This window comes from Xenopus laevis, chromosome 7L (assembly GCF_017654675.1).
Source record: "Xenopus laevis strain J_2021 chromosome 7L, Xenopus_laevis_v10.1, whole genome shotgun sequence".
Lineage (NCBI taxonomy): Eukaryota > Metazoa > Chordata > Amphibia > Anura > Pipidae > Xenopus > Xenopus laevis.
Window position 1 is genome coordinate 113,380,780 of NC_054383.1, and position 26,826 is coordinate 113,407,605.

General features: G+C 37.5%; 1 protein-coding gene across 1 annotated transcript in view; it reads right to left on the reverse strand.

Moving 5' to 3' along the window:
• Positions 1 to 216: 216 nt before the first annotated feature.
• LOC121395500 (SLAM family member 8-like) overlaps positions 217 to 26,826 on the reverse strand; it is a 28,853-nt gene continuing 2,243 nt past the window's right edge. The window contains exons 3-9 of the mRNA XM_041569070.1: positions 25,266 to 25,574; positions 14,452 to 14,763; positions 9,445 to 9,558; positions 9,051 to 9,136; positions 3,176 to 3,217; positions 1,573 to 1,637; positions 217 to 619 (exon numbers count right to left, since the gene is read on the reverse strand). Of these exons, the coding sequence (XP_041425004.1) occupies positions 1,578 to 1,637; positions 3,176 to 3,217; positions 9,051 to 9,136; positions 9,445 to 9,558; positions 14,452 to 14,763; positions 25,266 to 25,574 (923 nt within the window). The 3' untranslated portion in view covers positions 217 to 619; positions 1,573 to 1,577. The remainder of the gene's footprint in view (positions 620 to 1,572; positions 1,638 to 3,175; positions 3,218 to 9,050; positions 9,137 to 9,444; positions 9,559 to 14,451; positions 14,764 to 25,265; positions 25,575 to 26,826) is intronic.

Sequence of the window (26,826 nt, forward strand, 5' to 3'; positions counted from 1 at the left end):
GATATTTAGCAGTTACACAGGGTATAATGCACCAACATAGGAATGATGTAAGATTATGGTAGTGAAAATCTTTGCCTCTGATTCTGCCCCGAGTGCCTCATATTTCTTTTAAGGACAACAATTATATAAGTTGGTGTCTGGCTTAGGACGTGTGGCCAAATTTCAGACTGATCAGAAAGATAAGTGTGTTTGGCAAATAAAAGTCCCTGAACACAATTAAGGAATACATCAAATATTTATAGATGATTCACATTAATTATCACAGCAACATGTACATAAATTATAGTTTCATTCCCCTCTATGTTTGTGTGTATGTACAATGCTTGTAAGTCCCTTCATTTTATTATTATGTACATTCCATCGTTGTCTCCTGCAGCACTTTACAGAATAAAAGGGATACAGAATTAATAATATCACACATTAAGTATAACATTTCACTAAAACAGAGCAGAATAGGTAAACATGCCACTTTTGTCTCTGAGGCACTGAGCTTCTTTAAATACTGTCTGGGGAAATGAATAACTTTTTCTGACTCTCGTTTTGTCCCGCTGTGTTCTGGTCCCCAGTTTGTGTGCTCCAATACTAGGAACTGGGTTGAATTATCAGCATTGAGACTAATCTAAAAGACAAAATATCACAAATATATTAGAGTGAATATAAGAGAATAATCAGTTTCTTGCAGTTAAGACATTTATTTTAAAAAATACTGAAAGGTGCAGATCAAGCAAAGGAGTCACTATTTTTAATCTGTAGAAATCAATATTTCATTTTACTAAAGTTCCTGGGACATATACTCATTAAAGGGATTCTGTGTTGGTTTTTATTACTAAATTACAAATCCTTCACTAAATAAAACTATACTCCTGAACCAAAATTTTGGTGTAATATTGGTGTGTAGGCAGCCATCACGGTATCCGATCATTGGCTTTCAGAAAGAGCCAGCGCTTTACAATGGAACTGTTTCTTATAAGCTATTTTTTCTCCTGCTCAATGTAACTGGAGGAGTCACGGTGACACTTTTTAAAAGTGAGTGATATTCTCATATCTACCAATAGGTGGGACATGGGAGCATTTGTAGCAATGCATGTGTCAGGAAACTGATATATTGCTACATCCCATTGTTCTGTTGGTAGACTGCTGAAGGAAAAGCGAGGAGGTGATATCACTTCAACTTGCAGTGTACTGAAGGGTGACTGACGTTTATCAGAGTACAAATCAAATGATTGAGGGCACCTGGGAAACTAACAACATGTCTAGCCCCAAGGAAAATGTATAAATTAAATATAAACAATATATATTTGTTCTGCTGAGCAGCACTATTAAAGGACAAGTAACACCAATTTTTTTTTAACACTTATTTCCCCCCAAAATGGCTACAATGATATCTAAGGCTTACTCCACCTTGGCTTTTGTCAAATCTTCAGCTTGAATTTGACATGTAAAGTGCATGTCAGTGCTTGCATCTTAAATTTATGTTTCTATTCCATTGGACATTTTTAGGGGTAATGATGTGAGCATTATTTATATATTTATATGTTCTATAAGTGAAAGAACCTATGCAAAAATAATTACCTGTATTATTTTCTGGGAGTTTTCCGTAAATGACTATACACATTATTATGCGGGAATTGAAGTTCCTGTTTATATGAGACATAGAAATAAATATTATACATTCAAATGTACTTTGCATTATGGAAATATTTAAAGGGGAACTCCATAAAAACATAACTTAAGCTTTTTGAAAAGTAAATATAATTCCAAGCAACTTTGCAATATACATCATTTAAAAAATATGCAGACTTTTCATGATTTTTAATGGTTTCTGACAGTTCCCTAAGCCTAGCCCCCGGCTCTCCTGCTGATCTGTTTGACTACTTTGCTGAGCTGGCTGACTACTGTTACTTTGTATCAACAGCCAGCTGTCCTCAGCCTGCATCCTCCAAACCCCACAATTCCCTGCACACATGATTTCAATAAGGAACAGAACACCACAGTGCAATGCATTGTGGGTTATGTAGTTCCTGCATGCTGTCTGTAAGCTGTGGAGAAGTTGTTACAATTTGTAACATCAGTGTTTAGTCCCTCCTTCCCTGCCAGGAAAGGCTAATGGAAGCCTGAAACGTTGCTGTATTTCGTGCTGTATTTCGTCTGAATAAAGCCCTTTAAATAAAGGCTTTTTAAGAAAATTCCTGTTGGGTGCTGTCTATTTTGCAAAGTGTTCCAGGATTTCAAATGATGCAGAAAGAGAAGAACTGTTAAACAGCTGGATTTAAAAATGGCATTTATTCATACTTTTTGAAGAAACAGGAAACTGTGATGGATATATTAGGGGTTTCTGTGTTATGTAAGGCTCTTTATCAATTTTTGGTTCTGAAGCCAGAGTTCCCCCTTTAATAAGCTCTTAATAAGCAGATGCGAATTTCAGGAATCGTGCACATGCGCACTCCCGGACGCGTGCGCACTCAGTGACACGCACAATCCCGGGCGCGTGAGTGCATGCGCACTCAGGAGCTGTGCCGGCAAGGGGGCGAAGCGGCCAGCCGGGTTGCCTTGGGCACCCAGGTAGCTTGGCCCGGGCCTGTTCAGGCTTTTCCTATTTATATTCCAGTCTCTTATTCAAATCGATGCATGGTTGCTAGGGGAATCTAGCAAAGAAGATGAATATAATGCAGCTTGGAAAAGGAACTAAAATGTTCTGAAAGCTTGCTATGATTATCTTAGTAAGCCAATAAAGGAAATGACCTTTTGTTTTATTTTGCCCTGTGACTGGCTAACCTAGCAACCAAATTACTGAAATTGCAAACGGAGCTGCTGAATTTAAAAGCTAAACAAATAATGAAAATAACAATTATTAAATAAAAATCACAAATAATAAAAAATGTAAACCAATTGCAAATTGTCTCAGAATATCACTCTCTACATCATACTAAAAGTTAACTCAAAGGTGAACAACCCCTTTAATACAGTTTTCAACACTAGGCTCTTGTGTAACAAATATTTATGTTCATTGTACGCCCTGAATGTCCAACTATCTCTTGAACTTCCTTCTTTAGTGCACTTATAAAAGAAGCCTTGGTGGCTCCAAAATTCCAAAAGGCCCCATATTATAATTCTGGTTATGCTAAATGCATAGGTATTATGATATTAATTGCCATAAAATACATAATTAATGTACCTGATAGCTGGATTCCTGAGGCTTACTTCCTGCCATGTTCTCCTGTAAGAAAAACAATATAATCCATTTAATTTTACAAATCTGTGGAACAATCAGTAACAAATAAGGGAAGATTTATTAAGGATCGAATTGAAAATTTGAATTCAAACTTTTGAATTTTTTTTTCATGGTCAAAACTGTCAAATTCGACTAGGGAATTATCCAAACTCAATTAGAATTTTTTTAAAAAAAATTTAATTCGATTTTTGAGATTTATCAAAGTCTCGATCCTTTAAGAATTCAAACTCGACTCATCGGCAATTAAAACCTGCCAAATACAGGTATAAGTCAATGGAAGAAGTCCAGTGACCAATCTGAAGATCTTTGCAACCTTCCTTACATTCGAGTTTTTTCGGAGAAAAAACTTGATTCGAGCTCAGTCGAATTCGAATCAAATTCGATTCGAGTTTCCGGGTCTGTAAAATTCGTCTGAGTTTTACATATTTTATTTTTTTTAATAAATATTCTTTTTATATTTACATTTTACATATTTTATATTTTTTTTAATAAATATATATAATCAAATATTTGAATTTTGAGTAAAATCGAATTTATGTGAGTTATAAAGACATGAATTCGTAATTAAACCCTTGATAAATGTGCCTCCCCACTAAGCTGGGATGCAGTTTTAGATAAGCTCAGACACATGTGATATTGCGTTGTTGCGAAAATCTTGTGTTGAATTGCCTTTCTTCACCCCAGACAGGTACAATGGGTTGTTTTTTTAAAAATGTCCTTTTCCGTTTACTACTAGCCAACTGAAAGGAGGTACGGTTATTTCAGTGCATATCATTCTCTACAAATGAGTAATTTCCCAAAACAGTTTGATGTAAAATGTGAGAGAAAACATGTTGGTTTGTGGGGCAATCCAGAGAGGCAAAGTGTGGGCAAGTTAATAAATGCTTTGAGAATAATTTCCATTTTGCTAACAAGGCTCTTCAATTTGACTCAGGTTTGCAACTAATAAGCTATTATCTGACTGAATGGAAAACTTTGCAGAGTAACTTGAGTTTTTGGTATATTTTTTGCAGTACTATATTGTATCTGTTTCTTAAAGGTTCCTGTGGAATTTTGAGGCTGTCCGAATGAGTCAGAATGAGGGTCAGAGTGGACCCCGATCCTTTTGGGCTACAGTCTGCCCTCAAGACAACCAACTTCAGAAATATTCAAACAAAATGAAAGATGACCATGAATTCCACTGTGGAAAAGTTATAAGAAACTGATTTATCTGATATTTCTGAGCACACTCAGGTTTATTTAAAGTACAACATTAATAGAATGAACTTAAAACAGTTTTATTGATGATCGTGTAAACTGCTGGCACATCTCCAACTACATTTGAAATGTACATTGTTCCATACATTTTAACAATTTGAATCTTTCAAAAAATAGTCTGAATATAGAGTTTTTACCTACCGCATTTTTTAAAACTTGAATTTGAAAATATTTGAATTTGCATTCCCCCTGTGATTTTCTAATTTTATGACAAAAATGTAAATTTTAATTTACAGTGCTTTATGGAAGCATTTATTCAATTTGGGCATCTATAAAAAGTTAAGTCAGATTAATTTAGAAACATTGGTGTAGAATAACTTTTCAAGAATCAGATCAACAGTTATATATTTATATACAGTCATATGAAAAGTTTGGGAACCCCTCTCAGCCTGCATAATAATTTACTCCACTTTCAACAAGAGATAACAGTGGTATGTCTTTCATTTCCCAGGAACATCTGAGTACTGGGGTGTTTTCTGAACAAAGATTTTTAGTGAAGCAATATTCAGTTGTATGAAATTAAATCAAATGTGAAAAGCTGGCTGTGCAAAAATTTGGGTACCCGTGTAATGTTGCTAATTTGAATGCATGTAACTGCTTAATACTGACACAGTTGCTGTAAAACCCAGGTCTGTCAGGCCTAGAAAAATACAGGAGCGGCATGTTCGGAGGATTTTGAGAATGGTTGCAAACAACCCAAAGATCTGCAAGAACATCTTGCTGCAGATGGTGTATCTGTACATTGTTCTACAATTCAGCGCAATTTGTCGCTTGTTGTATGCAAAAGCTAATTTAGACAAGCCAAAGTAATTTTGGAACAAAGTGCTTTGGACTGATGAGACAAAAAGTGCTTTGCATGGCGGAAGAAGAACACGCATTGCAAGAAAAACACCTACTACCTACTGTCAAATTTGGTGGAAGTTCCATCATGCTGTGGGGCTGTGTGGCTAGTTCAGGGGCTGAGGCCCTTATTAAAGGTCTTATGAATTCAACCCAATATCAACAAATTCTTCAGGATAATGTTCAAGCATCAGTCACAAAGTTGACGTTACGCAAGGGTTGGATATTCCAACAAGACAATGACCCTAAACACACTTCGAAATCTACAAAGGAATTTATGCAGAGGGAGAAGTACAATATTCTTTAATGGCCGTCACAGTCCCCCGACTTGAATATCATGGAAAATCTATGGGATGATTTGAAGCAGGCTGTCCATGCTCAGCAGCAATCTAATTTAACTGAACTGGAGAGATTTTGACAAATGGTCAAAAATACCGCCATCCAGAATCCAGACACTCATCAAAGGCTATAGGAGGCGTCTAGAGGCTGTTACATTTGCAAAAGGAGGCTCGAATAAGTATTGATGTAATATCTCTGTTGGGGTGCCCAAATTTATGCACCTGTCTAATTTTGTTATGGTGCATATGGCATATTTTCTGTTAATCCAATAAACTTTATGTCACTGCTGAAATACTACTGTTTCCATAAGGCATGGTATACATTAAAAGGAAGTTGCTACTTTGAAAGCTCAGCCAATGATAAACAAAACTCCAAAGAATTAAGAGGGGTTCCCAAACTTTTTCATATGACTGTATAATGATAAGTCCTGCAATGGAAATCCTTCTATTGGTAGCCTCCCCAAACAAAAATGCCACCTTGTTTCTCTTTTTAGAAATAAAAATATCCCAGTATGGCAATTCTAAGAACCTTAAGTGAATCTGTTCATGGAAAAGTCATCTGAACATCACTTCAGATGAACATGAATTTCATGTTCAAGATATAGTTACAACCAGTTACAAGATTATATGATACACAATGAAATCCCGATTTATTTTATATTTTAAATATAGATGCAATTGGCATGTTATTAAATCACATCTAAAAAAATCGTTATCACTTCCAGCACTATAATATTGCAAAAATAGAACAATTCTGTTAATAACTGCTGTTAATATTGAACTAAAAAGTCCACCAAAAATTAGCACAATGTTGGCAAAATATTGTCACTCTTACTTGATATATGAATGTTGAAAAGGTTTCAAGGAGAGATACATCAGCTGCAGACTTATTATGCATGCACTCACCTCAAGGGTGAGTGTTCAATATAAGTCACAGATAATACATAGTAACATAGTAAGTTAGGTTGAAAAAAGACACACGTCCATCAAGTTCAACCTTTTAACTTTTTTTTTTAACCTGCCTAACTGCCAGTTGATCCAGAGGAAGGCAAAAAAAACCCATCTGAAGCCTCTCCGATTTGCCTCAGAGGGGGAAAAATTCCTTCCTGACTCCAAAATGGCAATTGGACCAGTCCCTGGATCAACTTGTACTATGAGCTATCTCCCATAACCCTGTATTCCCTCTCTTGCTAAAAAGCTATCCAACCCCTTCTTAAAGCTATCTAATGTATCAGCCTGTACCACTGATTCAGGGAGAGAATTCCACATCTTCACAGCTCTCACTGTAAAAAAACCCCTTCTGAATATTTAGGCAGAAACTCTTCTAATCGGAATGGGTGACCATGTGTCAGCTGGAAAGACCTACTGGTAAATAAAGCATTAAAGAGATTATTATATGATCCCCTTATATATTTATACACAGTTATCATATAACCCCTTAAGCACCTCTTCTCCAGCGTGAACACCCCCAATTTGGCCAGTCTTTCCTCATAGCTAAGATTTTCCATACCTTTCACCAGCTTAGTTGCCCTTCTTTGTACCCTCTCTAATACAATAATGTCCTGTTTGAGTGATGGAGACCAAAACGGTACGGCATATTCTAGATGGGGCCTTACCAGTGCTCTATACAGTGGAAGAATGACCCCCTCCTCCCTTGACTCTATTCCCCTTTTAATACAGCTCAAGACCTTATTTGCTCTTGATGCTGTTGACTGGCATTGCTTGCTACAGCCAAGTTTATCATCTACAAGGACTCCAAGGTCCTTTTCCATAATGGATTTGCCTAGTGCAGTCCCATTAAGGGTATAAGTGGCTTGGATATTTTTACATCCCAGGTGCATGACTTTACATTTATCAACATTGAATCTCATTTGCCACTTAGCTGCCCAGATTGCCAGTTTGTCAAGATCATGTTGCAAGGATGCCACATCCTGGATGGAATTAATTGGGCTGGATAATTTTGTGTCATCTGCAAACACTGATACATTACTTACAACACCCTCCCCTAAGTCATTAATGAACAAGTTAAATAAAAGTGGACCCAATACCGAGCCCTGAGGGACCCTACTAAGAAGCTTACTCTAAGCAGAGAATGTCCCATTAACAACCACCCTCTGTACCTGATCCTGTAGCCAGTTTCCTATCCACGTGCAAACGACTTCATTAAGCCCAACAGACCTTAGTTTAGAAAGCAGTCATTTGTGGGGCACAGTATCAAACACTTTGGCAAAATCCAAATAGATCATATCTACTGCCCCCCCCACTGTCCAGCATCTTACTTACCATATCATAAAAAGCAATCAAATTTGTCCTATTTGACCTATCCTTCATAAAGCCATGCTGATTGCTGCTCATAATTCCATTCACTAGGACAACATTTTGAATGTGATCCCTTAACAAGCCTTCAAATAATTTGCCCACTTCCGATTTCAAACTTACTGGCCTATAATTGCCAGGCTGAGATCGTAATCCTTTTTTAAATATTGGAATGACATCAGCTTTTCTCCAATCCATAGGTACCATACCAGATGAAAGCGAATCTGAGAAAATCAGAAATAGGGGCTGGTCTAAAACTGAACTAAGCTCTCTTACTATCTTAGAACCCGGGGGTGTATGCCATCAGGCCTTAGAGCCTTTTTTACATTAATTTTTATTAAAGCTTTATGGATCATATCCTGAGTCAGCCACTGACTAGATTGAGCTGAGCCATCAGTGCAGCTATAAAGTGAGCCTGGGAATTCAGACTCCTCTATTGTATAAACTGAAGAAAATAACTGGTTTAGCACATTTGCCTTTTCTGTATCTGTTACAACCATACTGGTACCATTATTTAATGGAGCAACACTCTCAACTTGCATCTTTTTACTATTAATATATTTAAAAAACTTTTTAGGGTTAGTTTTCACCTCCATCGCAATTAACTCTTCATTTCCTTTCTTTGGCTTCCAGATTGCTGATTTACAACTTTGCTTACAGTGTTTATATTCATTAAATGCAGCTTCTGTCCCAACAGATTTGTAGTTTTTAAATGTCTTTTTAAATGGTAATTGAAGTAGCGACACCCTCAAATATAGCTTATTATCTTTTGATCAGTAAGTTTTGTTATTCTAGAACTTCCAACACTATTAACAAATTTTCTGTTGCCAGGACATAGTTTGGCAGTTCAAACAATAAGGTGGTGGTTAATAATAGGTCCAATACGCAGAACTTTACTGCAAAATTCAAGTGCTTTAATGTGTCACGAAGTGTTTCGAGCTGAGCTCTTTCTCAAGTTTGGCAGTTAACAGGGATACTTGAATAGATTTTATATAACCTAATTGGCTGTGAAATGATTACCCAAGATATGACCTTTTTTCGGAGAGGCAAAAGAGAACAGATTGTACCTTTGATCCTGCAATGACATTGTCATATGTGTTTGGTGCGTGAGGGCCTGTATTCTCATATACAGGATTTGTGGGCATTGGAGTCTCTGTAAAGAAATAAAAAAAAGTGTGATTCTGAATAAATGATTAGGGTTTGCTCATGACTGCTAATGCAGTTAGGACCATGCATAATTTAAAATACCGTAGCCTGCTCCTATGTGTTCCAGTATGTGTAGAAGGACCATTCCAACCCATAATACATTTTGTTGTCATCATTAACAAGACAAATCTTTTATTTCTGTCTATTTAGATCTTAATTTCTCTCAACAATGTCAGACAAATAATAGTGCATTTTAGGTTTATGTTTATGTAGTGAGAAAGCAATTTTGGGTAGATGCCATCACTAAGCACTCACTGTTGATATGTTTCTTGCGGAGAATGAAGAAGATGGTGAGAGGTATCAGTGCTACAACAAATAGGACAGCGATCACAATGCCGGCTATTGCACCAGGGGATAGGTCACTGGAATCTGAAATGTAAACATGGAATCAGGTGTTTAAAAGCAACAGGCAGCATTGATGCACAAGAAATGAGAAAACATGCAAATTAGAAGTAATATTTCTGTTAGGGAGAATTCACACCAGCATATATTTATATATTTAGTAAGGACTTGTTTGTGAAGGCAGTTAATCCTATAAATAGTATATGTACTGTATAACAAAGTTTTGAAGAAGGGATCTCTTTTCTTTTCCTAGTTCTGCTTTATTCTGTGCCTTCCATACCTGTAATTCCTGTAAATATAATTTTTTAGGATTTATTATGTTAGAGAGTGTTTTATGTCTTAGGGGCACATTTACTAAGGGTCGAATTTCGAAGTTAAAAAACTTAGAAATTCGACCATAAAATTTGATACTTTGATAGCCGAAGTATTTTTTCGATCAAAAGCGGCTGTTTTCGATCGAGGTAAAAATCGTTCCATTCGAACGAATCGAATGATTTTTAAAGAGAATATTTGACTTCTAAAAACTTACCTGCTATAGATTCTAGGAGGTCCCCGTAGGCTAACATAGCAATTCGGCAGGTTTAAGGTGGCAAAGTGTCGAAGTCTACGTTTTTTTAAAGAGACAGTACTTTGATTTTTGAATGGTAGAATATTCAAAGTTTTTTCAATTCAAATCGAATTTTGGCCTATTCGATGGTCGAAGTACCCAAAAATTACTTAGAAATTCGAAGTTTTTGAATTCGAAAATTCACTTCGAATTCACTTCGACCCTTAGTAAAGGGCCCCTTAGGCTACAGTTAATGTGTGGAACACATGTCTGTCAGAATGTGGCCAAACTACATAGACATACTTCTAATTATTGGAATCTGATTTTTAAACCACACTTAGAGGCTTAAGTTTATTAGTATCAAACACCAGTGCCAACATCATTTCCTGTATATCAACGTGTCTCAGGAAGGTGCTGAGTGTGTTATGTGAATGAGTCTTTTGGGGTGTCTCAGGTAAAAGTTATGATACTCGTGTATAAGCCAACCCGAGTATAAGCCGAGGTACCTAATTTTACCTAAGAAAACTGGGAAAATGTATTGACTCGAGTATAAGCCTAGGGGAAAAACTGGCACTTAAGCAAAATAAGTTTAGTGAAGATCAGGTGTCTTTGGTGTTGGAACAAGATAGAGCAGACGCACACCCACGGAAATCTCCTGAAGATAACGCCTGGTGCTCAGTAATAGAGGGTACGGCAACCTCAAAATGTAGTCAAGAAACAAAGATACCGGCACACAAGGCTTGCTTGCAGGGAAACCCTTGCTTTAATTCAAAAGTGCGGAAGTGCAACGTTTCGGGGACACGCTCCTTTCTCAAGTCTTTGGTGTTGCCCAGCATCTTCATTGACAATAATACGGTAATCCCATAATGTTTTATTTTTAATTGGAAAGCATTTTTTCTTTATCGTTTTGCTGCTATAATACCTGTTAGGTTGCCTGTCAGTGTATTCCCCCATATTCAGCTCAGCACTCTTGTAAAGAAATCCTCACCTTTAAACATCAACTTTGTAGAAGCACAATGCTTCCTGCTTTTTCTCACTGTGCCTGTCAGCGAGCGCAAGAAGATCGTGCTGATTCTGTAACAGTGTAGGGAGAATGAAAAATGACTACCGTAATCTTCTGTGCTGTGCTGTGCTTTGCCGGTTATTTCAATGCGAGTGCTGCACTCCCCCCTCTCTCCCGAGTCTCCATTAAGCTGTGTGCGCTTCTACAAAGTTGATCTTTAAACACGCCTACTGTTTCTTCATTGGTGGGAGGGCAGGTTAGGCAGATCAGCAATGCTTCTTGCTTTTTCTGGCTGTGCCGTCAGCGAGCGCAAGAAGATTGCGCTGATTCTGCAAGGGGGAACGAAAAAAGGCTAATCTGCTGTGCTGTGCCGGTTATTTCAATGCAGGTGCTACACTTCCCCCTCTCTCCCAAGACTCCATTAAGCTGTGTGCGCTTCGACAAAGTTGATCTTTAAACACACCTACTGTTTCTTCATTGGTGGGTGGGCGGGTTAGGCAGATGGGCCGTGAGGATTTCTTTACAAGAATCTGGGGGAATACACGGACAGGCAACCTAACGGATATTATAGCAGCAAAACGGTAAAAAAATAATAATGCTTTCCTAAAATGCTGACTCGAGTATAAGCCAAGGTAGACTTTTTCAGCACATTTTGGGTGCTGAAAAACTCGGCTTATACTCGAGTATATACGGTATGTTACTTGGCTTTATGTATAAATATATTTTTTTCGTATGATATTTTCATATAATTTCATATAATTCCCGATATAGAATTTGTTGAGCACTCGAACTGGTTATATACTGCATATTTGACTTTTTATGGACTTTACCTCCCAGATTGGGTGATGGCTAACTGTATTCTCACAGCTGCGAGGGGGCTGATAGCAAAAAACGGGCAAGCACTGATACTGAAATAAATATTGGAGAGAATAAGAAACGACTCAGAATGGATTATTTAACAGCTCTTAAACATGGTACGGTGGACCTGTTTGACAAAATCTGAGGATGCAAGACCTATTCAGAATGCAAATAGGGAGCCTATTAACTTTTTGATTACAGATACTTGCATCCAAAAATTAAAACTCTTGTTGCATTGCCATACAATTGCACTAGACCCAATTGTGTCCATCCTCCTCTGCTGAATTGTGAACAAGTGCACACAGTCACATTGTGCACAAAATCACATAAAATTGTATGAGCACTCAAATATATATATTCTCAAATATAGCTACAGTATATTGCACATTCAGTGTCCCACCAGTTTTGTTTTTTACTTTTAATAATAATTTATTTAACATGTAGGGGGCACTGGCCAGCAATGTTTTTTTTTTAAACTTGTAGGCAGAGGCCCTGGCCACCAATTTTTTAAAGCTTTTATGAGGGTCCCTGGTTAACAATGTTTTTTTTTAACTTTTATGGGGGGGCCTTGACCACCTATTATTTTTTTTATCTCGTGGATAGGGACCCTGACCACCAGTTTTGCCTTTTTATTGTATAGGGGTGGGCGAAGCCTATGGTGGTGACATGCCCAGAAAATGTTGTCGTACATGGCCCTGTATTTTCTGATGGCGGCCCTGTCCCACTGCTGTGGTTACAGTAAGCCCCTGTTTTGCTGTCTGTCATGGTAGAATCCTTAGGGCAAGGACAGAGGGGTGATCCAGCTTCATTACAGGAAAATACCTCCTTCTGAATTTTGCCATGATTTAACTAGATCATGTAAAGTATTTTACATGCAGTGATTCAATGAGCCTGTGGAGGAGGGGAGAATACTGCTGACTAATATTACATGTGTTATTTCTACTACAATCTTGTAAGTAGGTATTTTTACTAAACGTGGTGATGGTCTCAGAGAACACCGAATTCAACTATATAAAATGAAAAGTCTCTTTTTAAAGGGAAACTCACAATAGTTAACTTTGAATTTCCAGCACAGGGTGCTCCAAGAGTAATCCAAACGACTACACCATATTTTGTTCCTGTTTTTTGCTTTCTCCGTTTGCTTTAGGTGCTGATCCACAAAAAAAAGTTTTGTGTTTTTTTTAATGTGACATTTTTTGTATGAAGCTGAGAGACTGAAAAGGAACGGCAGGAGAGAGACATTCTGAAGGACTAACTAATCCTAAATTCTACTTTTTTATTGTTTTATAATGATTCCCATTCCCCTGAATTAATAAATATTTCTTGGTGTTTTTTTTTGTTTTTGTTCACTGAAAGATGAGGAAATTATTTCCTACACGTAACAAAGCGCTATATTCGTCATTGCTGTTATGCATAAAATAATAAATTAATGGGAGAAGCACTTATGACAAATTGAAGTTTTCGTGGTCTTCTGTGGGTTTAGCCCAAAAATCCGAACATTTCAAGGTTTTCTGTAAAAACACGAAAAAAATTTAGCAATTCGGGAAAAAAGCCTGAAAATTCTAGGGATTCAGGTTTTCGCTCATTTTATCTCGATTTCGGGTTATTTTTGGGTTATTTTATTAATAAATATGGTCAAATCGAGCATGGGTGTTTGGTTGCAGTTTTTTTTTTAAATAAAATATCAGATAAATTCAGATTTTAGTAAATAACCCCCCAAGTAAAGTTCAAAGTAATTTGTCTAATACACAATTTTTAGTGCTATAAAGTTCGATTTTGGGAAATACAAAAAAAACAAAACCCTGAACATTAATAAATTGGCACTTTAGTGTTTAAGCACATATTTATTACATGAAGACAAAATAATGAACTCGTATGACTGAAATGTGAAAGATAATGAGGCTTAACTGACGCTAAGTAATTGTCTAATATACAAAACAACTAATTTTTTTATTTAAATTAAAAACTAAATTGTATTTTAATACAATAAAAAAGTAAAGGGTGTAATTAGGTAGTGATGGTAAACCTTTACAGTAAAGTCAAATTATTGGAATAAACAGCTTCAAAGCAGTATTTTCAAACTGCATGTGTTTTATTAGCAGTGCAACACAGTGTGTTGCACTGCTAATAAAACACATGCAGTTTGAAAATACTGCTTTGAAGCTGTTTATTCCAATAATTTGACTTTATCGTGTACTTTTGGGAGTGTGGCACAGGCTCCTAGGAATTCACAGCGATACAACTACTAAATTTTACGCTGGGACCAGTAATTTGATTGTTTTGAAACCTTTACAGTAAAACAAATATATATTAAATCAATATGAGAGTGGTTAATTTTGTTCGTACTTGTTCCTTGTTCTTTAATGCATGCAATGAATAAGTGTAGAAAAACATGTTACTGTATATTTTTTGCTTTTGAAACTGCACCATGTTGGTAACACTGATCTGATAGCTCCTCATTACAGTTTTACTTGCAGTGCAAAGCCACTTGGAATAACAAAACCTCACTTACTGTAAACTGTGAGATAAACTGATCCTGTCTGTATGACTCCAGTGTTCTGGTTGTTGGTGACAGAGAGTGAATATTCCCCTGTGTCTGCGTGAGTGAGATTGTCCAGTCGGAGAGTTGTATTATCATACAGGTGGCATCTGTTTCTGTAACTATCAGTATAAGAAGGAGATCCGCCTGTCAATGCAGTTACAATCAGAGTGCTGGAATTAACCCTCCATGTTACCAGCCGCATTGCAGGGAGATCCAACTTCACTGTGAGATACACAGATTTGCCCTCAGTCCCAGCTACATTCTCTGCAGATGTTACAGCACCTGTGAGAGCAAATACAATGAAGTTATCATCAGAGCAGAAGACAATAACATGTAACAGGTATTGTATCACATTCATATACGAATTTTAAACAGCAGCTCACGTGCACTCAGCGATTTCTATATTATAGTATATATATTAAAATATGTACAGTATAAATGTAGTAATCTGATGCCATAGACTCACCAAAAGCCAAGAGAAACAAACAGAAAGAGCAGCTCACTTGTTTTTCTTGATACCCTGATATAATACACAAAAGCCACGAATATCTTGTAAATTATATCCTTATAAACGGTGAGTTCTGATGTCATCAGTTATAAACGGTCAGTTCTGATGTCATTTCTGTCACATGACTCACTGAAACGTGTGTATTATAATAAATAAAGTACCCTCAGTTGTAAAATATGAGGATATTAGAAGTTACCTCGGAGTTCCATGACCTGTATAAAAACACACGGCCTTCGGCCTCGTGTTTTATATGGTCATGAAACTCCTCGGTAACTTATAATATCCTTATATTTTACAAGAGGGGGTACTTTATTCACTATATATTATCAATTCCTTGGTGACTGGTTTATGGTGTATTCTTATCTCCACATTCCAGGGAGTTGTCAGAATAATTTTATTATAATTATATCACTGTATGTATAGTAGGACTGTACTTGTACTTATCTGATACCAGAGACTCACCTAAAGCCGAGAGGAGCAGGAGACAGAGGGACAGACCCAGAGAGAGATCTGAGTGTCCCATCCCTGTGCTGCAGTCTGTGCTATTCCTCCCACTAACGATCATTACTTTCAGTTTCCAGTATAACACCCCCCAGTTGTTTAATCAGTTACTTACACTGAGGAAGTAAAACACTTTATTCACCCTGACAGCATGTAATTCAAGTAATATGATAAATGGTGGAATGTAGAGACTTCAGTAACCTTCAGGATGATGGTACACATCACCAAAATGAATGCAAATCACCATAGGTAAACTATATCAATCGCATAATAGCACAAAGTTTCCTTTCAAGACAAGTGGCTACACGACAGTTATGTTTTACCCAACATACATGTTAAATAAACCTCCTCGTGAGTTGGCTCAGTCCTTTGATCACTACTCTTCTTACTGGGGCTACTTTAAGAATGCTCAAGCTTTCTTAACCCTTTCACTGCCAGTTGATTTGGTACTTTTATTGCCAGATCATTTTTGAACATTTTGCACTTTTTCAATTTGGGGGGCTTTCCTGGGAGTGTCTTACAAAAACCCACAAAAACCCAATATTGTTCGTAACCTAAGCTTACAAAATATGCTAGAATGTTGGTGTAATTCTACTTCTCTAAAAAGATATAGGCTTCTAAGTGTCTAAAAAATGAAAAAAAAAAATCATGTCTCCCATAATACAAACACAGTTCTATGTCTCCTGAATGTACCAATACCAAAAATATATATAATTTTATGTCAGGCTGCTTACATTCTTTGCACTCCTGGCTCTGAAAACAATGTTGCAAGCTAGCTGACTAAAGCTGATTGAAAGGCCCCGAGAACAGAAAGGAATAAACAAACAAACACTGCTTTCAATAGCAATTGCATTTAATATGATTTTAAAACATTGAAAAACTTTAAGTATATATTGAGAAGTTTCTTAGAAATATATTTTCTTTAAAGGAGAACTAAAGCCTAACTAAAGAAGTAGGCTAGAGATACTGTACATTATGTTTTGTGCTTCTGTACCAGTCAATGGCAACCACAACCTTTTAGCAGTAAATATCTGTGTCTCCAAAGAGACCCCAGTACCTCCCCATCTTCTTTTATGCTTAATCATTGTACGTGCTGCTTACACTTACCTGAGCTTAGAGACCAACTCAAAATATACTGTATATACACAATAGAAATGTCACAATATAAGGCTGATTAGTAATTAATACAGATAATTACTACATGGCATCACAGAAACCAGTGCAATTAGCATTAGAATTTAATAATCAGCCCTGCAGCATGAGCTTATATTACAGACCGACCTCATTCTCTGCTGGATAATTAGTGACGACCCCTAAGCTTAGCTTCTCAACAGCTGCTCAGAGCCCACTGAGCATGTGAGTGTCACAGACACTTTCCAAGATGGTGACCCCCTGTGACAAGTATGAAGTCCTGGATCATTGTTGCTATTGACAAGCTGAAACTTTAGGCTGGTGCAACACGTTCAGTATATAAAATATGGCATTGTTAGCCATATTCATTTTTAAGTTCTCCTTTAAATAGGCAAAAACTGTTTTGGGAGGAGGGTCCCTTTAAAAATACTTTTTTTTAATATTTTCAATGATATATGCTCTTAAAAATAGCTCTGACCACCGTGGTTTTAGTAGTTTTCTAATGTTATAAAATTCTGGAAAGTAATTGGTCATATAGGTAAGCTGGACTGTAGCAAGCATTGCCCAATCAGGGCAGGGCTCCCCACCCTTGAAAACTCCATGTCACTACTGTATGTTATCTCCTTTGAAATGTGCTGTAAAGAACTTTTTTGATGCTATGTGATGGTGCAGTGTCACTAGTCAGATGCATAGTGATGTTATTTGTGGGCAAAATCATAGCATATTGAAACTCAGTACCTATGATGCATTTCATTGTACCCTATAAAATACTGATTTTCAACTAAAAAAAAAAAAAATATATATATATATAAACTAAAAGTAGTTAGTGACCTCCTTCCAGAGGAAAGGGTGGTCCCTGTAAAGTTTCTTGTATTCTGTATCCAAACCAACCGTCTATATATGTGATAATGTGAAATAACACTGAAAAACACAGCAGAAGGGGTCCCAAGATTCACAGGTAACCCTGCGAAAATTCTTTCCTAATAAATATTTTGCAGAGATGCCCTTATACTGGCAAAGTTTAAACTTCTAAAATCTTTGGGGCACATTTACGTAGCTCGAGGGGATTAGAAGGAAGAAAACTTTCAAAGTTTTTTTTCCGGCTACTTCGACCATCGAATTGGCTACTTCGACTAGGACTGACTTCGAATCGAACGATTTTTCCTTCGATCGTTCGAACGAACGAAATGCAGTAAATCCTTTGATTTTCGAAGTCGAAGGATTTTACTTCGACCAATAGTGAATGTGCCCCTTAGTGTCTTACTGCCTTATAGAGTTTTCTCTGCAATGCAAATACTTGGGGGCACATTTACTTAGCTCGAGTGAAGGATTAGAAGGAAAAAAACTTCGAATTTCAAAGGTTTTTTTTGGCTACTTCGACCATCAAATTGGCTACTTTGAATCCAACGATTCAAACTAAAATCGTTAGACTATTCGACCATTCGATAGTTGAAGTACTGTCTCTTTAAAAAATACTTCGACCACCTACTTCGCCACCTAAAACCTACCGAGCACCAATGTTAGCCTATGGGGAAGGTCCCCATAAGCTTTCTAAGTATTTTTTTATTGAAGGAAAATCGTTTGATCGATGAATTAAAATCCTTCGAAACGTTCGATCAAATGAAATGCGGTAAATCCTTCGACTTCGATATTCGAAGTCAAAGGATTTTACTTTGACGGTCGAATATCGAGGGTTAGTTAACCCTCGATATTCGACCAATAGTAAATGTGCCCCATGGTCTTTCCTAGTAGGGTCCTGAACCACCCGAGATAAAAAGTAATTTAGCAAATTTTAAAAACCCGATCCTGCTAGCTGACATGGCTACCCCATTATTTCAGCCAATATCTGAATAATTAAAGTAACTCGTAATAAAAACATGAATTAATTGTGAAGCCTCTTCCATTTGTTAGTAACTGGCCCTCTTTCTCTTAATTTATTCTCTCTCTTTCTCTTAATTTATTCTCTCTCACTCTTTCTCAATATATATATATATATATATATATATATATATATATATATATATTTTTTTTTTTTTTTTGTTTGCTAAGTGTCTATTCTTTGGGTAGTCCAGGACCCTACTAGGAAAAAAACTCTATAAGGCAGTAAGACACCAAGGGGGAAATTTACTAAAGGGCGAAGTGGCTAACGCTGGCGAAAATTTGCCAGCGTGGCGTCATTTCGGCACTTTGCCAATTAACTAACAGTAATTTCGCCAAGGAGATAGACTCTGGCGCAACTTCGGTCTGGCAAAAGAGCGTTACTATGCAAATTCAAGTTTTTGATTTTACTGACCCTTACCTCTATCGCCAGACTTGCCTTCGCCACCTCAGACCAGACGAAGTGCAATAGAGTAGATAGGAGTTCCTCAAAAAAAAAGTTGAACATTTTTCTAAGTCCCAAAAAACACTGGCGTTTTTTTCTATTTAAAGGGTGATAGACTGAAAAAGATCGTAAATTTTTTTTTGGGGTACCCACCTTCCCCCCTACATTTGCTAACATATGGCACCTAAACTATACAGTGGGCACATGTGTAGGGAAATATAACAACTTAATATAATTTTATTAAGGTTCCCTGGCCTTGTGTAATGTAATGTATTTGCTGCAACCTATACGTCCATTGTACTTTAACTGCAAACCGTATTCTAATTAGCCAACGCTAGCGTAACTTCGAACTGCTGAGCGTAATTTCGATGGCGTAATTTTGCGGCGTTTGGTAACCTGTGCGCAACTTCAGATCTTCGTGAATTAGCGTTGTCCAGGCGAATTTACACCTGGCGAAGTGTTGCAATGTGAGCGAATCCAGCCCTGGCGAATTTTCGCCGGTTATTGAATTTGCCCCTAAGATTTTAGAAGTATAATCTTTGCCAGTATAAGGGCATCGCTCTGCAAAATATTAATTGGGAAATAATTTTCGCAGGGTTACTTCACAGAAGGAAAATGGGATGTCTATAAAATGCTACTTAAAGTGGACCTGTCACCTACACATAAAAAGCTGCATAATGAAAGTCCTTTGCAAATTAAATATGGAACCCCAAACCTATTTTTCATTAAAACATCCATACCTGTTATAAAGGTGTTTAAATATCTAAACTATCAATCAAATATTACCTGCCCCGCCTCTATGCCCGTGGCATAGAGAAGGGGCAGTCAATTAGTTTCACTTTCCATTCAGCACTTCCTACATGTCACTGCTCTCCTCGCATCCCCCCTTCCCTCCTCAGGATCTATAATTGTGTAGGGCACTGCACATGGACATTGGGTCCCCCATTCTGGTGCATACACAAGATTTTGGGGTGAAACATAATTTCCCTTAATAACCGTGTCCACAAAATGGCAGCTGCCTGCTTGCTGTGATTGTATAATTCCAAGACAGAAGGAAACAAAATGTAAATAATAAAGACAGTGTAAGTAAAGTTTATTTTGGTCAACGAACATGTTAGAAAAGAATTTGAAATTATTTCTTAGGGTGACAGGTCCCCTTTAATACAAATACCTGCCAGTATATTTCCCTTGTAAGCAAGGAAATACAAAGCAATACAAACAAAACCTTTATGGTTTGATGGCATCATTTATTTGCATTGAGGTTGGTAACAAAACGTGCATTCATATTATCTGGGACAGCTAAGAGTTTTATGAGGTAATAAAGCATGCATAAATAGCTACAATGGAGAATGAAAAGAACATTGTAACGAGGAGGAAAATTAATCAAAACTTAATGTTTAACTATGTAAAATAGATAAAAACGAAAGCAAGAATTGGTGGGACTGTGGGACCCATATAATCAGAGGAAAGTCAATTGGTTGATGAAAGCTGGGAAAAAAACAGAGGTTTTGAACTGTTAAACTGTCTGTTTACATAACTAAGGAACTGGCTAATGTAGGTTTTCTTTTAAACAGACATAATTCTAATAACATAACTAGGCCCGGATTTGTGGAAAGGCCACCAAGGCACAGGCCTAGGGAGGCAGGAATTTAGGAGTCGGCATGCTGCCCAACTGCCCACATTGGTTCAAAAACACAACACTGGGGATGCGCTGGAGATACAATCATTTTTTACATTTTCTGTGCACCAATCCCCATTGTTCTAGCCCCGATGATGAAAATTCGCCTGAATAAAGGGGAGGGGATAGATGCGACGAATGGAAGCGGGCCTAGGGGTGCCCACTATGTAAAGCTGGCCCTGAGCATAACTATGGATAAGTGGCTCAAGAGGATGAGGTGGTGGCTTCAAAAGAGAATAGAACATGTGAAGTTAAATAAACTGGCTGAAGGATAGAATACAAATAGAGATGGCAAATGGAACATTATCTAATTGGACAAGTGTTTTAAGTAGAGTACCTCTGGGGTCTGTCCTTGGCCCTTTGCTTATCAACTTGTTTATTAATGACCAAATGAGGTGCAATGTTGATAAATGCAAGAGTATGCATGAATATGAGTTAGGTACTAAATGGCAATGTGTTGGATGCCTCCTTAACTGAGAGGATCTAGCGATTTTTGTGGATAACAAGTTGTGTATATCTAAGCAGTGTCATTCAGTGGCTACTAACGCAAATATGTACTGTCTTGCATAAAAAAGGGCTTTAACTTGACTGATAAAAGCACATTTTTGATTATTAATTATTAAAAACATTAATAATAAATATATACCTTATAAAAATATTGAACATATACAATGCTACAAATCTGCTGGAGGTGGGTGTAGGAATGTGAGTGAGATTTCCCTGGCCAACTCCATGTCATAGTTACTGAGATAGCCCCGTCCCAGTGATCCCATCAGAATTACCCTCCCTAAAACTTTGAAAACCCAACCCCACCATCCAATCTGTTCTCTTTTGGTCCTTCTGCTTTAGTTTATTTTTGCTCCTGTGGGAAGCAAGTCTTTTTAGCCTTGGGAAAGCATTAAGGCTTGCTGGAAATTATCCTAGGGACTTTGGTCCTTGAGATCTTTCATCCCCCTAAGCACATTACCTCATGTATGGAGTCTTCAATGTTTCATCATCTGGATTAGGTAGGCACAGTGGTACTATGGCTAATATCACTGTTTTTTCCTTGATCCATGACTCCATGTGCCCTCCTGGTCTGCTTGTAACCTGTATCTGGTGGCAAGTGCAATGTCCCCCCATCGTTGTGCCTAACCAAACTTTTCTGAAAGTGTACACCCTTTATGATTTTTACAGATGGGATTGGGAGGGGGCAGTTAGTCCTGGGAGAGTAGGTTTGACCTGGGGGATTGTGGTTAGCAGACATCTCTGTGGTGAAGAATGTTTATCTAGCAGCCTGAGCCTTTTCCCCTATATTGGGTTAAAAATGGTTTCTTCTGGAGGAATTTATATTTCAGAGCTAGCTGCCTCCCTTATAAGTCTTTCCCAGGGTTGAAGTCATTTACAAAAAAATCTGCTTTAATTGGCCTTTAATCTGTCGGCAGTTAAAAGATATGCTTAAGCTTGGAGTGCCATCCTGATGCTGGAGTCTCATAACTCTTAAGAATGGATGGACCAGCTTGGCCATTGTGTGAATGGTGCAGCTGCAATACTGATCTGCATGTTCTGTGAGCAGTGCTAATGCAATACTGATCTGCATGTTCTGTGAGCAGTGCTAATGCAATGCTGATCTGCATGTTCTGTGAGCAGTGCTGATGTAATGTTGGCCTCCATATTCTGTGAGCAGTGCAAGTGCAATGTTGATCTGTATGTTCTGTGAGCAGTGCACACAGCACCTGTAGGTAATCAGGTAATTTCTCTTGAGGTCAGTGTTCAAGTACAGGTAATGAGCAGGTAGGTTCCCTACCTTAGCAGCTCTGAGGGATTTTCAGAAGAATTGGGTAAGATTTCTGCGTTACAACTCTGTTCTGTTATTGTATAGGTTTGTTAGTTTTAAACTAACATACACTTTGTTTGCTCTGCTATTCAGAGTCTAGCTAGCTTAGAAGCTAAGGCAATGCTGCAGGTTAGTAGAACACTGTTCAACCAGTCTATGTGTGTGTATGGGGATACTGGCTAATGGGGAATTGGCAGCCATAGAGACTGGCTTCTTGACTTTACTGAACTATGGACTTCACTTGTTGTATGAAGGAGGCCACAAAGCATCCGCAGTACTGTGCTGCAAAAACTTTTATTCCAAAATACACGACGTGTTTCGAGTCAGCAAGGACCCTTTCTCAAGTGTAATTAGCCAAACGTGTGTACATGATTTAAAACCATACAATGCTCCACCTTCTCAAGCAATTATCCAATCAACCAGTGATGAAATCACATAGCAGAGTTATACAATAGTATCTTGTTTCAAGTGGGGAACACCCTCCAGTGTTTAAAATAGATACATTCACCATGCTGTGTTTTTAATAAATATACATTGGGGGTCATTTATCAACAGAGGGTAAATTTGCCCCTTGGCAGTTTCTCATGGCAACCAATCAGATTGCTGCATTCATTGTTCTATTTGCAGCTGGCTTTAAAAACCTAATCACTGATTGGTTGCTATAGGTGACTGGCCATGGGCAAATTTGCCCAGTGTTGATAAATGAGCCTCAATTGTGTCAAAATGTAAACATTGTGTCAAAATACAATATCCAAAGGTTAAAACGTCCTTTGGACTTGTAGGCAGAGTCCTTGGCCACCAATTTTTTAAGGCTTTTATGGGGGGCCCTGGTTAACAATGTTTTTTTTTTACTTTTATAGGGGGACCTTGACCACCTATTATTTTTTTTCCAACAAACCAATTATCAGCTTATCCCCAATCTTTGCAATGGTAGGCACTCCTTTCAAAGGTCACACCGTATAGACCTCAATTAGAATCAACAAAAGAATAGTGAAAGGATGCCATAGACTGCAGAGCTCTGCTGCGTTAGTGCTTTATTGTACACACGACATGTTTCGAGTCACACGGACCCTTTCTCAAGTGAGAAAGGGTCCGTGTGACTCGAAACATGTCATGTGTACAATAAAGCACTAACACAGCAGAACTCTGCAGTCTATGGCATCCTTTCACTATTCTTTTGTTGATACTATTATTTTTTTTATCTTGTAGAGAGGGACCCTGACCACCAGTTTGGCCTTTTTATTGTATAGGGGTGGGCGAAGCCTATGGTGGTGACATGCCCAGAAAATGTTATCGTACATGGCCCTGTATTTTCTGATGGCGGCCCTGTCCCACTGCTGTGGTTACAGTAAGCTCCTGTTTTGCTGTCTGTCATGGTAGAATCCTTAGGGCAAGGGCAACGGGGGTGATCCAGCTTCATTACAGGAAAATACCTCCTTCTGCATTTTGCCATGATTTAGCTAGATCATGTAAAGTATTTTACATGCAATAATTCAATGAGCCTAACAGTGGCCTGTGGAGGAGGGGAGAATACTGCTGGCTAATATTACATGTGTTATTTCTACTAAAATCTTGTAAGTAGGCATTTTTACTAAACTTGGTGAAGGTCTCAGAGAACACCGAATTCAACTATATACACATCCGGGATAAAAGGAAAAGTCTCTTTTTAAAGGGGAACTCACACTAGTGAAATTTGAATTTCCAGCACAGGGTGCTCCAAGAGTAATCCAAATGACTACTCCATATTTTGTTCCTGTTTTTTGCTTTCTCCGTTTGCTTTAGGTGCTGATCCACAAAAAAAGTTTTGTGTTTTTTTTAATGTGACATTTTTGTATGAAGCTGAGAGACTGAAAAGGAACGGCAGGAGAGAGACATTCTGAAGGACTAACTAATCCTAAATTCTACTTTTTTATTGTTTTATAATGATTCCCATTCCACTGAATTAATAAATATTTCTTGGTGTTTTTTTTGTTTTTGTTCACTGAAAGATGAGGAAATTATTTCCTACACGTAACAAAGCGCTATATTCGTCATTGCTGTTATGCATAAAATAATAAATTAATGGGAGAAGCACTTATGACAAATTGAAGTTTTCATGGTCTTCTGTGGGTTTAGCCCAAAAATCCGAACTTTTTAAGGTTTTTGGCAAAAACTCGAAAAAAAATCTAGCAATTCGGGAAAAAAGCCTGAGAAATTCTAGTGATTCAGGTTTTCGCTCATTTTATCTCGATTTTGGGATATTTTTGGGGTATTTTATAAATAAATATGGTCAGATAAAAAAAATATCAGATAAATTAATTTTTTTAGTAAATAACCCCCTAAGTAAAGTTCAAAGTAATTTGTCTAATACACAATTTTTAGTGCTATAAAGTTTGATTTTGGGAAAAAAAACCCCTAAACATTAATAAATTGGCACTTTAGAAGTTTAAGCACATATTTATTACATGAAGACAAAATAATGAACTCGTATGACTGAAATGTGAAAGATAATGAGGCTTAACTGACGCTAAGTAATTGTCTAATATACAAAACAACAATTTTTTTATTTAAATTAAAAATTAAATTGTATTTTAATACAATAAAAAAGTTAAAGGTGTAATTAGGTAGTGATGGTAACCCTTTATAGTAAAACAAATATATATTATATCAATATGAGAGTGGTTAATTTTGTTTGTACGTGTTCCCTGTTCTTTAATGCATGCAATGAATAAGTGTCGAAAAACATGTTATATTTTTTGGTTTTGAAACTGTTCCATGGTTGGTAACACTCCTCAGTACAGTTTTACTTGCAGTGCAAAGCCACTTGGAATAACAAAACCTCACTTACTGTAAACTGTGAGATAAACTGATCCTGTCATTGTGGTTCCATTGTTCAGGTTGGTGACAGTGAGTGAAAATTCCCCTGTATCTGTGGGAGTGAGATTGTCCAGTCGGAGAGTTGTATTATCATACAGGTGGCTTCTGTTTCTGTATCTATCAGTATAAATGGGAGATCCGCCAGTCGATACAGTTACAATCTGAGTGCTGGAATTAACCCTCCATGTTACCTGCCACATTGCAGGGAGATCCAACTTCACTGTGAGATACTCAGATTTGCCCTCAGTCCCAGCTACATTCTCTGCAGATGTTACAGCACCTGTGAGAGCAAATACAATGAAGTTATCATCAGAGCAGATGACAATAACATGTAAACCTTCAGGTATTGTATCACATTCATATATGAATCCTAAAGAGCATCTCATATACATATAGTAAAACCTGTATAGTATAAATTTACTTATCTGACTCACCAAAAGTCAAGAGAAGCAAGTTACAGATCTTTCATGTATTGTATCACATCCACAACTAGAGTAGCTCACTTGTTCTCCTTGATACCTGAATATATTATCATTTATTTGGTGACTGGTTTATGGTGTATTTTTATCTCCACATTCCAGGGAGTTGTCAGAATAATTTGATTACAATTATAATATCACTGTACGTATAGTAGTACTGTACTTGTACTTATCTGATACCAGAGACTCATCTAAAGCCGAGAGGAGCAGGAGACAGAGGGATTGCCCTGTTTCCCGGGAACGGGCATGAAGGGGGGCCCGGCAGTGCTGCAGTTTTTAAAAGAGTCAGGCCCCTCTTGAGAGCGTCGAAGCCTGTGGCCATCCCGAACAGCCAAAATGCGGAAGTGCCGAGAACATGTAACAGATATTGTATCACATTCATATACGAATCCTAAGGAGCAGCTCACTTGCACTCAGCAAATTCTATATTACAGTATACATAGTAAAACATGTACAGTATAAATGTACTGATCTGACTCACCAAAAGCCAAGAGAAGCAAGTTACAGATCTTTCATGTATTGTATCACATTCACCACTAGAGCAGCTCACTTGTTCTCCTTGATATCCGAATATATGATCAATTCCTTTGTCACTGGTTTTTGGTGTACTTTTATCTCCATGTTCCAGGGAGTTGTCAGAATCATTTTATTATAATTACATCACTGTATGTATAGTAGGACTGTACTTGTACTTATCTGATACCAGAGACTCACCTAAAGCCGAGAGGAGCAGGAGACAGAGAGACAGACCCAGAGAGAGATCTGAGTGTCCCATCCCTGTGCTGCAGTCTGTGCTATTCCTCCCACTAATGATTATAACTTCCAGTTTCCAGTATAACACCCCCAGCTGTTTAATCAGTTACTTACACTGAGGAAGTAAAACACTTTCCTCCTGACAACATGTCAATTCAAGTAATATGATAAATAGTGGAATGTAGAGACTTCAGTAACCTTCAGGGTGATGGTACACAGGGACCTTTTTCCCCTGCAGGAAATTTCCTCTCCCACTGCAACAGAGGGCCAAAGAATACCTGTACACCAAAATGAATGCAA